Genomic DNA, 13,197 nt, shown 5'->3' with positions numbered 1-13,197 from the left:
CTAAGTCTTTCTCCTCATTGGTCTCTTTAATTTTCTCATCACCCAGCCTGTAATCCCAGTTTGGTCTGTATCTACTTCCCATTTTCATAACATGGGTCTTGTCTATATTAAATTCCATCTGCCACTCCTTACTCCACTCATATATTTTATCAAGATCTTCCTGTAACTTGTTACAATCTTCCACATTCTTTACTCTCCTCATAATTTTAGTATCGTCCGCAAACATGTTCATGTAACTGTCAATTCCTACTGGCATATCATTAACATAAATCAAAAACATGATGGGACCAAGCACTGACCCTTGTGGAACTCCACTGGTTACCTTCTTCCACTCGGACTTCCTTCCTCTCACCACTGTTCTCATTTCTCTTCCCATTAAGTAATTTTCCATCCATTTTGCTAGTTTATCATTTACTCCTCCAATCTTCTTTAGTTTCCACATCAGTCTATTGTGTGGTACTTTATCAAAGGCCTTTCTCAAGTCCAGGTAGATAGCATCCACCCATCCCTCTCTATGTTGTAGTATGTCAGTCACTCTTGAATAAAAACATAATAAATTGGATACACGATCTTCCTTTTCTGAAACCAAACTGTCTTTCACTCAGAATGTTTTCACTTTCTAGATACTCACTCCACTTAGCTTTAATTACTTCTTCACATACCTTGCACAATATACTAGTCAACGATACTGGTCTATAATTTAGCGGTTCCATTCTACTACCATTCTTATATATAGGCACAATGTCAGCTCTTTTCCACTCTTTCGGGACTAATCCTGTTCGTATGGAGGTTTCCACAATATCAAATACGGGGTTCAACAATTGATCCTTACATTCATTTAGCAACCTCCCAGATATGCCATCAGGCCCCATTGATTTATTAATATCCAGATTGCTTATAATTTTCCTTACATCTTCCTTAGTAACCATGATGTCCTGCATTTGCTTTATTTCCGTAGGCCTTCCTCCCATAAAATGCTCCTCCTTTGTAAACACTTTGCAAAAGTTGTCGTTCAAAATTTCAGCTATATCTCCAGCATCCTCATATACTTCTTCCCATTTTTACCTTTTCTATTGCCTCCCTTATATTTAGTTTTCCATTTATGAATTTGTAAAACATTTTTGGGTCACTATCACAGTTTTCCACCACTCTCTGTTCATATTCCTTCTGTGCTGTTCTCCTTACTTCAACATATCTATTCCTTGCTGTTTTGTAAACTTCTCTTGATAATACATCACTGTTTTTCTTAAGTTTCTTCTATGCCTTTTCTTTGTTCTTTTTGCTTCTTCACAATTTCTATTAAACCACTGTTTATTATTTGAAGTCCTCTTTCTGTAATATGGCACAAACTTTTTCACAGCAGAGTTATACAAATCCATAAATTTATTGTATTTCAATTGCATATCCCTTTCCTGGTGTGTGTGTGTGTGTGTGTGTGTGTGTGTGTGTGTGTGTGTGTGTGTGTGTGTGTGTGTGTGTGTGTGTGTGTGTGTGTAATTCACTGTTTTTTCACTGTTTGATCTGCTGCAGTCTCTGACGAGACAGCCAGACGTTACCCTACGGAACGAGCTCAGAGCTCATTATTTCCGATCTTGGGATAAGTCTGAGACCAGGCACACACCACACACCGGGACAACAAGGTCACAACTCCTCGATTTACATCCCATACCTACTCATTGCTAGGTTAACAGGGGCTACACGTGAAAGGAGACACACCCAAATATCTCCACCCGGTCGGGGAATCGAACCCCAGTCCTCTGGCTTGTGAAGCCAGTGCTCTAACCACTGAGCTACCGGGCCGTGTGTGTGTGTGTGTGTGTGTGTGTGTGTGTGTGTGTGTGTGTGTGTGTGTGTGTGTGTGTGTGTGTGTGTGTGTGTGTGTGTGTGTGTGTGTGATTCTAAACAGGAAGAAAATTACTGATTTGAAAGAGTCGGCTTGGTGTGTGTTAAGTTAAGATAGTTTGGGCATGTGGAGGGAATAAAGAACAAATAAGTAAAGAAAACAACAGGTGTATGTGGTGAAAGATTGAGAGGAAGATCATACTTAGGATAGATGACTGAATGAGAGGAATGACTATGTAGCATCCAAGAACAATTATGTGACAAAGATATGTGGAAAGCAACAATAGTGAGAGCCAAATACTCTTTCATAAAATGCAAAATATTTCAAACTCCAACTCTCCTCAAGATTTCTGACATCTGGCCAAAATCATCTCCAATAACTTTACTTTTTCATCTTTCCCTCCTTTATTTCATCCTTTCATTCTGATGGCACCACTGCCATTTTATCTGTCTCTAAAGCTGAAGTCTTCTCTCAAACCTTTGCCAACAGCTCCACTTTGGATGATTCTGGGCTTCTCCCTCCCTCTCTTCCTCCCTCTGACTATTTTATGCCTTCAATTAAAATTCTTCGTAATGATGTTTTTCCATACCCTTGCTGCCGTAAACTTTCGGAGGGCTTATGGACCTGGTGGGGACCCTCCTATTGTTCTCAAAAACTGTACTTCTGTGATTGCACCGCCAGGCCAAACTCCTTCAACTATACCTATCGACTTCTACCTTTCCTATGTGCTGGAAGTTTGCCTACATTCAGCCTGTTACTAAAAAGGGTGACCATTCTAATCGCTCAAACTGCAACCCTATAGCTTTAATCTCTTGCTTGTCTAAAGTTTTCTAATCTATCCTCAATAGGAAGATTCTGAAACATCTGTCACTTCATAAACTTCTATCTGATCACCAGTATGGCTTCCTTCAAGGTCGCTCTACTGGTGATCTGGCATTCCCTACTGAGTCTTGGTCATCTTCTTTTAGAGATTTCAGTGAAACTTTTGCTTTCACATTAGACATATCAAAAGCTTGTGATAAAGTTTTGATATCAAAACTGCCCTCCTATGGTTTCTACCTTCTCTCTGGAACTTTACCTCAAGTTTCCTTTCCAACCGTTCTATTGCAGCCATGGTAGAAGGCCACTGTTCTCCAAAATCTATTAACAGTAGTGTTCCTCAGGGTTCTGTACTGTCATACACTCTCTTTCTGTTATTCATTAATGATCTTCTTAACCAAACTTCTTGCCCTATCCACTCCTACGCAGATGATACCACCCTACATCTTTCCACATCCTTTCAGAAATGACGAATCCTTCAAGAAGTCAACAGATCACGCAGGGACACCACAGAAAGCCTGACTTCTGATAGAGGCAGAGAAAACTTAGTAGTGTTCAATACCTAAAAAATCAATTCCTCCATCTATAAACTCAACACAACCTTCCAGACAACTATCTCCTCTTCTTCATTGACAATCAACAGTCTTCCTTTTCTACACTGAATATCCTCAGCCTGTCCTTTACTCATAATCTAAACTGGAAATATCACATCTCTTTTCTTGCTAAAACAGCTTCTATGAAGTTGAATGTTCTCAGGCATCATGACTAGTTTTTCTCGCCCTTCCAACTGTTAACTCTGTACAAGAGCCTTATCCATTCTTTAATGGAGTACTCTTCACATGTTTGGGGGCATTTCCACTCACACAGTTTTGTTTGATAGGGTGGAATCAAAAGCTTTTCATCTCATCGACTCTTCTCCTCTGACTGACTGTCTTCAGTCTCTATCTCACCACCAAAATGTTGCATCTCTTACTATCTTTTATCGCTATTTTCATGCTAACTGCTCTACTGATCTTGCTAACTGCATGCCTCCTCTCCTCCTGCTGCTTTGCTGCACAAGGCTTTCTTCTTCCTCTCATCCCTATTCTGTCCAATTCTCTAATGCAAGAGTTAAACAGTACTCTCAATCATTCATACCTTTCACTGGTAAACTCTGGAACTCCCTGCCTGCTTCTGTATTTCCATCTTCCTATGACTTGAATTCTTTTAAGAGGGAAGTTTAAAGACATTTGTCCTTGACATTTGGTTAATTGTATTTTAATCTTTAAGGTAACTGGCATTCGAAGTGGGTCTTTTTTTTTTTAATCCTTTATTGCCCTTGGCCAGCTTCCCCTCTTGCAAAAAAAACTTGGTCTCATATCTGGTAAGGGTTCACTGGTGGATATATCAAGTAAAGGTGAAGGAAGTACACTGTATCTACTGTGTCTAAACATCATAGTAGGTGTGAGATAGGCAAAAGATTAATAAAGAGGCACATGTAAACCAACATACCGTGTCAGGCCTTGTTACAAAAGTATGTGGTCGACTGTGCTATGCCTGAGCTCCAGGAGTACAGTAAGGTGGTACACAGGTGGTACACTTTCCATTAGGGGACAATAGGATTAAGAACGTAAATGATGTGTGCAGGATTTACCATATGCAGATTTCTGTCACTTAGAAAAATGTTTGTAATTTAGCTCTCTTACCTCTTCGTATCTGTTTATTGACATTCTTGTCAGTAAGCAGTGCCACATCCATTTCTCCACTAAGGATGGAGTCTGTGACAGTATCAAACACAGAAGCCTCAGGTAAGAGGGATAATGATTGTCTTCTTTCAGCCTCAAATTGCTGGCCAGCATCCTCTGCACTGACAAATACTTCATCTTGTTCTAGCCAGTCTTTGACATGCTAAAAAAAAAAGAGAGAGAGAGAGAGAGAGAGAGAGAAAAAAAAAAAAAAAAAAAAAAAAAAGGACAACTTACATCACTGAATAATTTTTCATGTCAGATCTAAGCATCAAAATAATTATTCCCTAATAATTGCTCTTAAAGATTATTACTTCCTAAGTAACATCAATTATATAGGCAGTCATGCTCATTGACTTATCTCTATATTGTTATTACTCACTAAATATAGAGAACCAAAGTTTTGTTTTTTTACCTGGAGTATCAAATCCTTTGTTAAACATGTAACACACATTTGATTAATCTTCTGTTAGACAAATATGCAAAACATTTCTCAAGATTAACAACTATAATTATTATGTTAACTTGACTTTTAAGTAAACTTGAAAGCCATCAGCTACACAACAAATTCTTACCTTGGAACTATTGATGTCAATGATAGTATCTTCATCAAGATCCAGTAAAGTCTGCATTCTGGAAAAGTTATCATAGTACTCCTTGCTCACAGTTTCAGGCCAGCCATTGGAATATGTATCTGGGACTTTATATTCAGTATTGCTATTACATAATACATTTTGGCTATTATTTCCTTCTGCTTTATGTTTCTCTTCTGATGAAATAGTTTTCTGTGAATTTCTAAGATTTTCAACATAAGACATAAAGCTTGGTTTTGATGTAGTTACTCGAGGATTTTCCTGGGACAATAAAGTATTATATTTATGTGAAGAGTTCTGCAATTTAAGCAAAAAATCTAACTTTGCTTTGGAATGGTACCTGAGTTCACCTAGATTTCTGTTTTCACAAGAAATATCACTAGGTATGCTTGAAACAAAACAATTACTTTGTGGAGATACATCCAAGCCATCAAATCTAGAAGGTATTTTGGTTCTAACAGGGGACCAATTATCTTTGACAGGTGTCTGAGTTACAAAATGGAGTCTCTCTTGAAGATTTGGTGTTGAATCTTGCCACCTCCTTTCCAATCTGAGGACTGATCCATTCCTCTCTTCTGATGTTACACAAGATCTTTGATCACTAAATGGTGAACCTCCAGCTACCATCTCATGGCTAGTGCAAAGACTTTTTAGAGAATTGCTTGTGTTCCTTTCTAAAGACTTATTATCCTGCAAAATTTTGGGGATTAAAGTTACATCAGCAAGATGGCCTTGGTGTTCTGAAAGTGGGCCATTTTGTTTGTTTGGTGTACTTAGGGGTAAATAATCATGGTTTTTTATCTGGAATTGGACATCAGCTTGCCTGCAATTTAATTGAAAAACTGTATTTGGTGGACATTCTTTACTTATGTCCAATTTTTCAAATTTCTTTATAATATTCATATCCTGTATAGCATCTGATAAGGCATCAGAATTTTTTGAGATTTCTGTAGATGCTGAAACAAAGAAAACAACAGAATTAATGAGTATCACTAATTACATTTGTTGGAAACTAATGACACCACAAGTAACAGCATTACAGGAAGTAAGCTTTTAAATTGATGAAGAGCCAATTTTTGGTGGAATACTGTTATTAATAAATGTAAAATATTTAACAAGATTTTGAGGGGAGAGTAAATGGAGTACTACAGACTTAATTATAATCAGCAGAAAGGAGATACAGTAATTGATGGTGTTTAAAATGAGTCACATTAAGCAAAGTGACTAGACATACATTGCCATTGTAGCAAAGGAAAAGTCCATTATCAAAAAAGAATATTTGTATGAAACACAAGATTATGGCATGATGAGATAGAAACTGAATACTGACTGGCAAGCACTGATAGGAAGGTGACATTGAAGCAAAAGTGGAAATAAAATTCACATCCAAGTTTGAAAAGATATCCAAAATGCGTACCTGTGAGAAAATCCAAATGCAAGTCTACATTAAGGAAAAATTACTATAAAGAACTACCAATGAACAAGAAGTTCTTGACATAGATAAGAAGACTGAAGAACATAAAGTTGAAAGATATCAACAATCATGAAGCACATACACAGATGAAAAAATTAAGTATGAAGTGAAAACAAAAGGACAAATCCAAAGATGATTTGGAAATTTGCTCAGAAGTTAACATGAAAATCTGTCGATGAACAAAAAAATACCTGATTTCAGAGGAGAATCTTTACACCCTGTTTCATTCCATGAATTGAGTACTTCTTTGCTTCTACTGCCATCACACTTAGATAGTTCTTCAGCAATACCATTTGCCAACTGTGGAACAAAATTACTTCTGATGTTTCTGGTATATCAGAATTCAGTCAGTCACACATTGCAAATAATGGGCATAACTGAACCATGTCTGTGACTCTAATTTTCACACCTATGAATAAAGCTAATCATGTAATATATATCATATCTACAGATTCACAAAATTCATAATACTCTATTATAATAATAATAATAATAATAATAATAATAATAATAATAATAATAATAATAATGATAAAAATAATAATAATAATAATAATAGTAAAAACAACAACAATAATAATAATAATAATAATAATAATAATAATAATAATAATAATAATAATAATAATAATAATAATAATAATAATAATAATAATAATAATAATAATAATAATAATAATAACACCTTTTATCTCCTTTATTCCAGAAAGCAGTTTTGTATAGTACTCTATAAGGTTTTCATAAATACTTTGATAATAAAAGTTTGATAAAAATATACTAATTATTAGAAAAAAATATCTATATTACATACCCTATCAATTAATGAATCATCATGAGATTCAACTGGATCCATGCTGCATTTCATATCTTGTGTCTCTTCTGGTGTACCTAAATTCTTCATATCTTGAATTGTTTCAGACAGTAATTTTATGGGTGCTTTGACTTTTTTTTCAACATATTTTTCAGTACATCTCTTGGAGAATGAATGACCAATACCTAAAAGAAAACATTACATTATACTATTAGTATATGCATACATTTTGACAATTGTAATTCCTCAGACCACACACTACAGCAATCTCTCAAAAAGAGGCTTTAGAATTCAAATATGTACATATCTGGATATTTCTATGTGCAATAAAATTATTGCACTCCTCCTGACCAGGCAATCTTCTAGTTACTACCCAGGAATTTAGCTCCTTAAAAGAAAAAAATAATGCACTCCTAACAAGGCAGTCTTCTAGTTATTAACCAAGAATTTAGCTCCTTACTATCAATCTACAAGACTGCTTGACCTGTACATAGATCTATGGGCTGACCTCAAAACTACAAAACAATTTATAAGAATTCTTAAATTTTTTTTTTACAATGTATTCAGTGACTGTTAATCTATCACTTTCTATACCATAATACCCTAACATTGTAAATTAGCAGTCATAAAATACTACTATAATATCTAACACCAAAATAATTTTACATCTTCAAATTAGTAGGGTCATTGACACATTAGAAAAAAAAAAAAAAAAAAAGTAAGTTATAATAAAAGTCTTACCTCTTTGCTTCTGGTAAGTTCTTGGATCATTTGAAAGCAGAGTTAGCTCTTTCTTCTGTTGATACTGGCCCCGTAAATCAGGGATTAGCATTTCCATGCTCAGGCCTTGCTCTGAGGTGTCTTCTTTAATGCTTTCAATCACCATGATCTAGAGTTCAAATACATGTTACTGAAAATCATTAGTAGATCTTGTTATTCTTGTAAGCAGTATCAATCTACAAATCTTCCTTTCAAGGAACAAGGCAGAAGGATTATCCATAAATTAAGAAATGAAAGGGAGAAAATTATAAGTATCTAAAGTATAATTTCTACTTTTTATAGATATACAGCAAAAAATGAGAGAGAGAGAGAGAGAGAGAGAGAGAGAGAGAGAGAGAGAGAGAGAGAGAGAGAGAGAGAGAGAGAGAGAGAGAGAGAGAGAGAGAGAGAGAGAGAAAAAAAAACAAATAAAGAATAAAACACTGAAATACTACATACAGAGTCTTCCTTATGAGTGCTGGCAGAATACATGACATTTGCCTTGGGGGACTTCCTGCTAGCATAGATCATCCCCATGTCACACAGGAGCTTCCTTGGAGTTAAATTGAAGCCATCCTTGACTTGTCTTGGTGGAGGTTGTTGCACACCTTTTATAACAAAAACAGTATTAAATAAAACAATTTGTCTGTATGCATGCAAGCATAGAGAGAGAGAGAGAGAGAGAGAGAGAGAGAGAGAGAGAGAGAGAGAGAGAGAGAGAGAGAGAGAGAGAGAGAGAGAGAGAGAGAGAGAGAGAGAGAATGGTGTGGGGTTGATTTAAACATTAAAAGACACAATAAATATCCAGGTTCTCCATGGAAATCCTCTTAAGATCTTCACTTCTTCAGAATATATTAATTCAATATTTTCCGTTTAACCCCTTCAGCACAGCCCGGAAAAACTCCTTCTGCAGCAGCATACAGCTCATGCTCCCGCCCACCTCTGCCCTCCCCCACTATGTTTGCACCACAAACACATTTACATAATTTGCTCCCATTGTCATTTTCTTTCATATAATCTGAGTATGAATACAGAAAACATATTAATATGAATGTTTTCTCCATGATAAATATACTAAACATAATGAACATTACAACATAATAAACAACAATGTTTATGTCCATTCTTGAGCATCTTGGATAGTCCTCTATCGGCATGCACAACCCCAGTGAGTAAGATGTCTCTGGTGAGCAGGTAGCTACCAAGCCGCAAAATTGTGTACCAGTTGTCTGTCACATATCGCCCCTTGTCCAGCAGGTCACCCAAAAGGTGCACTACCACTTGTTCTGACATGGATAAGTCCGTGGAAGCACTGTCAGGTAGGGAGAAACAAGAGTCCTTCCCATAATAAACTTCAAAATTTCATGAGTAGCCAATCCAATTTGTAGCTGAGGGGCACAGAACGAACACTTTGATCCCAAAACGTGAACGTTTTGTCTTGATAAATTGCTTGAATCCAAGTCTGCCCTTCCACAGCAGCAATGCTTCGTCTACAGCAATGTCTTTGCCTGGAATGAGCAAAGTCTGGCTTCGTTGCTGCAGTAGGTTGAGAAAAGGCTTTACTCTGGATTTGGGGCTGTTCTTCACCTTGTCAGGGCTGGCAAACCTTAGGAACTTGAAAAGGCACAGAAATCTTGAACGAGTCATTTTCCCCTTGCAAAAAATCTTATGGCCACCCACCATGAAGTCTTTTGCCTTGTACATGTACATACGGGGCATTTTATTTACCCCCATAACCATCAACAAACTCACAAACACATACATGTCATTACTATTCACAGGCCTCCATAACAGTCCATTCACCTTGCATTTTTTTGTCACAGTAAAATACTCAGCAGCACTCTTGCTCATCCAATCACAAAGCTTATCTATAATTTCAATGTCAAAAAAATGGCAAAAAGCTTCACGTGGGCAGGCAAACTCTGGTAAGTGGCGTGTGACGTTGCCCGACGTCATTGACAACTCAGCATGTCATTGGGTCCCAGGATTGTGGGCGGAGCTTGAGAAACCCCCAGAGCACAATACAGTATCCACAGACCATAAACTAGCCACCCAGCATGCTAAAACATGTTGTTACTTCAGCCATAAAGATTGCAATGGAAAAGGACGTATGCGTATACGTCTCTGTACTGTGTACGGAGCGAGAAAAAACGTACATGTGTACATCCCTGTGCTGAAGAGGTTAAAGGCCACAGACAAATACATTTTTTTCAGGATCCTAAACATCAAAAATCATTACAGTAAAAAGTACTATTTATCATTCTCAATTTTCCTATACCAAGGGCAGACACTGAATCTGACTAGTGTTTGAGGAGCCTTACTTGGAGTGAGCCGGAGTGGAACATGGGTTGTATTCATGGGCATAGGTTTGTTCAGTAAAGTGAAAGGTGGTGTTGGGGGGCAGAGTTGTGGTTTTCCTGTTGGTATAAAACATTGTTAATATAATAGGAAAAGAAAAAAATTCTATATACTTCAAAATTAACTTTCCCTAACTCTACATTATATAGCAGATGTACTATACTAAAAACTAGTATATCACATAGAAATCAGAGTACAATAAGGAATTGTCTTTGTGTTATACTTTTTGTCTCTTTCTTTAAATGCTAGTCACGTAATAGGTTATGTAGCTGTGGACTTGAACATAATTACAGTATTTTTCTAAGGACTCAACAACTTTTCTATATAATGTAATGTTTAAGACAACAGTTAATTTTTGAGAGAGAGAGAGAGAGAGAGAGAGAGAGAGAGAGAGAGAGAGAGAGAGAGAGAGAGAGAGAGAGAGAGAGAGAGAGAGAGAGAGAGAGAATTCTTACATTTCCAAACATTTATGATCCCTTACATAGTAACATGATTGAATGAACAGATTGAAAGAATATACAGGTAAATTAATCCTAAATTGTCACATCACTCTTGGTAGATAAAGAGGGAGAGAAAAGTTGAATGCATTTAGTAAAGGAACCAGTTACTAAGATAATCTTAAAATGTTATGTTGAATACGAGTATTCTGGCAACAGAGCACCAAACATCAGGAAGTCTTTTCAACAACTGTGCACTTCAACCCATACTAACATTATAAAATAAAATCTAAAAAACAAAGCAAACCATACTAACCTAATGCAGTCTTTTCAAAAGTAAGCAAGCTTGATGTACTGAGAAAACTGGATGAAAAGGACTGGTTGAATGAAGGCAGCAGTGTATTGAGATTGTCAGTGAGGTGGTTCATAGTTTCATCAAGGCTTGTCACTTGCCCTGACTGAGCTCTTATTTTATCAAGTGATTCTGGAAAAAAAAGGCAAAAGTTGCATTTAACTTTTATAATTAAGTAGTGGAACACAAATAAGAATGATCGATGTCATATCAGCTGAGTATATGAGTATACTTGTTATATGTACTTAAACTGTATCATGAATTTCATCATACTCAGGTTTTTTTAGGTTGTTTTACTAAGTTCTGTTATAAAGACAAACGCCCAAATACTACAGATACACATGATAATTAGTATCTCCTCTATCATTTTCATATAGGTGATGAATACTTACAATTTGAAATCCAATTCTGGGAAACTAACTACAAAAGAGAAATAGAGCAAGTAACTTTTGATATTTCAGAAAATGATAATTAAATGAATGAAAGGCAATAAAAGTCCACACTTGCCTAGTTTGAATTAAGTACATGCAAATTTCAAGCTGAAGAGTTGTAAAATATATCTTTTATTCAGTACAAATCTTTGAAGAATATTGTTGTACTTCTGTTTCATGAAACATTACACATATGTTCATTATCATAAGATGAACAACCATAAACAATCAAGAATTAGTACAGCCAAAATAAGCAAATTCATATCTACTGTCTATTGTATACAGTAGTGACTTCCATGACTGAAGTAACTTTGTCGTTATTTTAATACTCGAAAAACTTCAAATTTCAAGTTTGCATCAAGAAAATCTTACTCCATGTGAGTGTGAATGAAAATCTCACATGGTAAGACAATACTATAGTGAAAATAATCCAACATGAGAATAATATGAATAACATACACTTGGCAAACCTACCTGTATGAGTATGGCTGTGGGTGTTGTGGAAGGTATCTAGAAGAGAAGTGAGAGCCAGGTTGGAATACTGCACAAGACTCAAAAGGTTTAGCTTTCCTTCACAATACAATCCTTGGAGCTTCAGCTGAAAACAATACTCTTTCATTATCAGTTTTCTACATCAGACAGGGAACCACATATTCACACTACAGTAAGCCCCCACACTTGGCGAATCTCAGCTTGGCGAAATTCACCTTTGACGGTAGGGTGGCCACGGACCACTGAGTGCACGCTTGGCAATTTGAATTCAAACTTGGCGGTCCCCTGGCAGCCACACGGCAAACCACACAGCTCCCCGGTGACGTCGGACCTCTCTCTAAACCTATCAGAACGCAGTGTGAGAGTCCCCTTCAACCATTTTGCTTGTACTACCCTCTGTTCTGCTAGTGTGGGAACGAATTTTGGCAAGTTACCACCAACATGGCCTCTACCAGCGCAACAGGTGGTACCGATGTGGGTAAGAACAATGGTGGTGGCAGCAAGGACGAAAGTGGGCGAGGGAAATGGGTGGAAAAACAGGAGTACAGACGAGGAAAGCATCACAAATCATACGGTGTGAGTGAAAAGGAGAAAATTATCAAGACGATAAAGGAAGGAAAGATGGTACTTTAGGTGTCAAAAGAGGGACTTTGGCAATGACCAAAGACTGATTGAGGCATTTTTTAGGCAATTTATATGGTATAAAAAACTCGTGCTTGGTAAAATTCACATTTGGTGGTAGTTTTGTCAGACTAATTAATTCGCCAAGTGTAGGAGCTTACTGTATTAGATACATTTTCTCAACATACAGAGAAGAATATATTTAACAAAAATAATAATGATAATAATAATAATAATAATATAATAACTTGCTGAATAAACAAATGAAATAGATGATATATAAAAAAAATATATGTACAAATACAAATATCATTATTAGAAATTTAGGAAAAAAGTAAATCACACCTAATGTATTTCTTTCATTTGTAGCTAGAAGCCAAACTTGCATAAATCTTACCTTGTTTATTGCATTAGCATGAGTCTTGTATACAATCTCAGGGACTTGAGGTGAATATACTGAACCATTGATGTGAGTGAGTGAGG

The 13,197-nt window shown here is 36.4% G+C and overlaps 1 protein-coding gene across 5 annotated transcripts in view; it reads right to left on the bottom strand.

Moving 5' to 3' along the window:
* The window catches only part of LOC123515129, a 65,744-nt gene that overhangs the window by 23,261 nt on the left and 29,286 nt on the right, over nt 1-13,197 (bottom strand). For 4 of the 5 annotated variants that reach the window (XM_045273576.1, XM_045273574.1, XM_045273575.1 and 1 more), the window contains 10 exons: nt 13,112-13,197; nt 12,076-12,199; nt 11,135-11,302; nt 10,345-10,440; nt 8,483-8,631; nt 8,006-8,153; nt 7,265-7,449; nt 6,645-6,753; nt 4,962-5,935; nt 4,348-4,549 (listed from right to left, as the gene is read on the bottom strand). The exon at nt 13,112-13,197 is cut by the window's right edge and continues 123 nt beyond it. In XM_045273576.1, the coding sequence (XP_045129511.1) occupies nt 4,348-4,549; nt 4,962-5,935; nt 6,645-6,753; nt 7,265-7,449; nt 8,006-8,153; nt 8,483-8,631; nt 10,345-10,440; nt 11,135-11,302; nt 12,076-12,199; nt 13,112-13,197 (2,241 nt within the window). Of the gene's footprint in view, nt 1-4,347; nt 4,550-4,961; nt 5,936-6,644; nt 6,754-7,264; nt 7,450-8,005; nt 8,154-8,482; nt 8,632-10,344; nt 10,441-11,134; nt 11,303-12,075; nt 12,200-13,111 lie in introns of those variants that run through there. The other variant, XM_045273577.1, reaches the window with a different exon arrangement.

The sequence above is a fragment of the Portunus trituberculatus genome, chromosome 38, assembly GCF_017591435.1.
Source record: "Portunus trituberculatus isolate SZX2019 chromosome 38, ASM1759143v1, whole genome shotgun sequence".
NCBI classification, from domain to species: Eukaryota; Metazoa; Arthropoda; class Malacostraca; order Decapoda; family Portunidae; genus Portunus; species Portunus trituberculatus.
The sequence above is the reverse complement of the archived record's forward strand: the minus strand, read 5'-3'. Positions and strand labels throughout refer to the sequence as shown.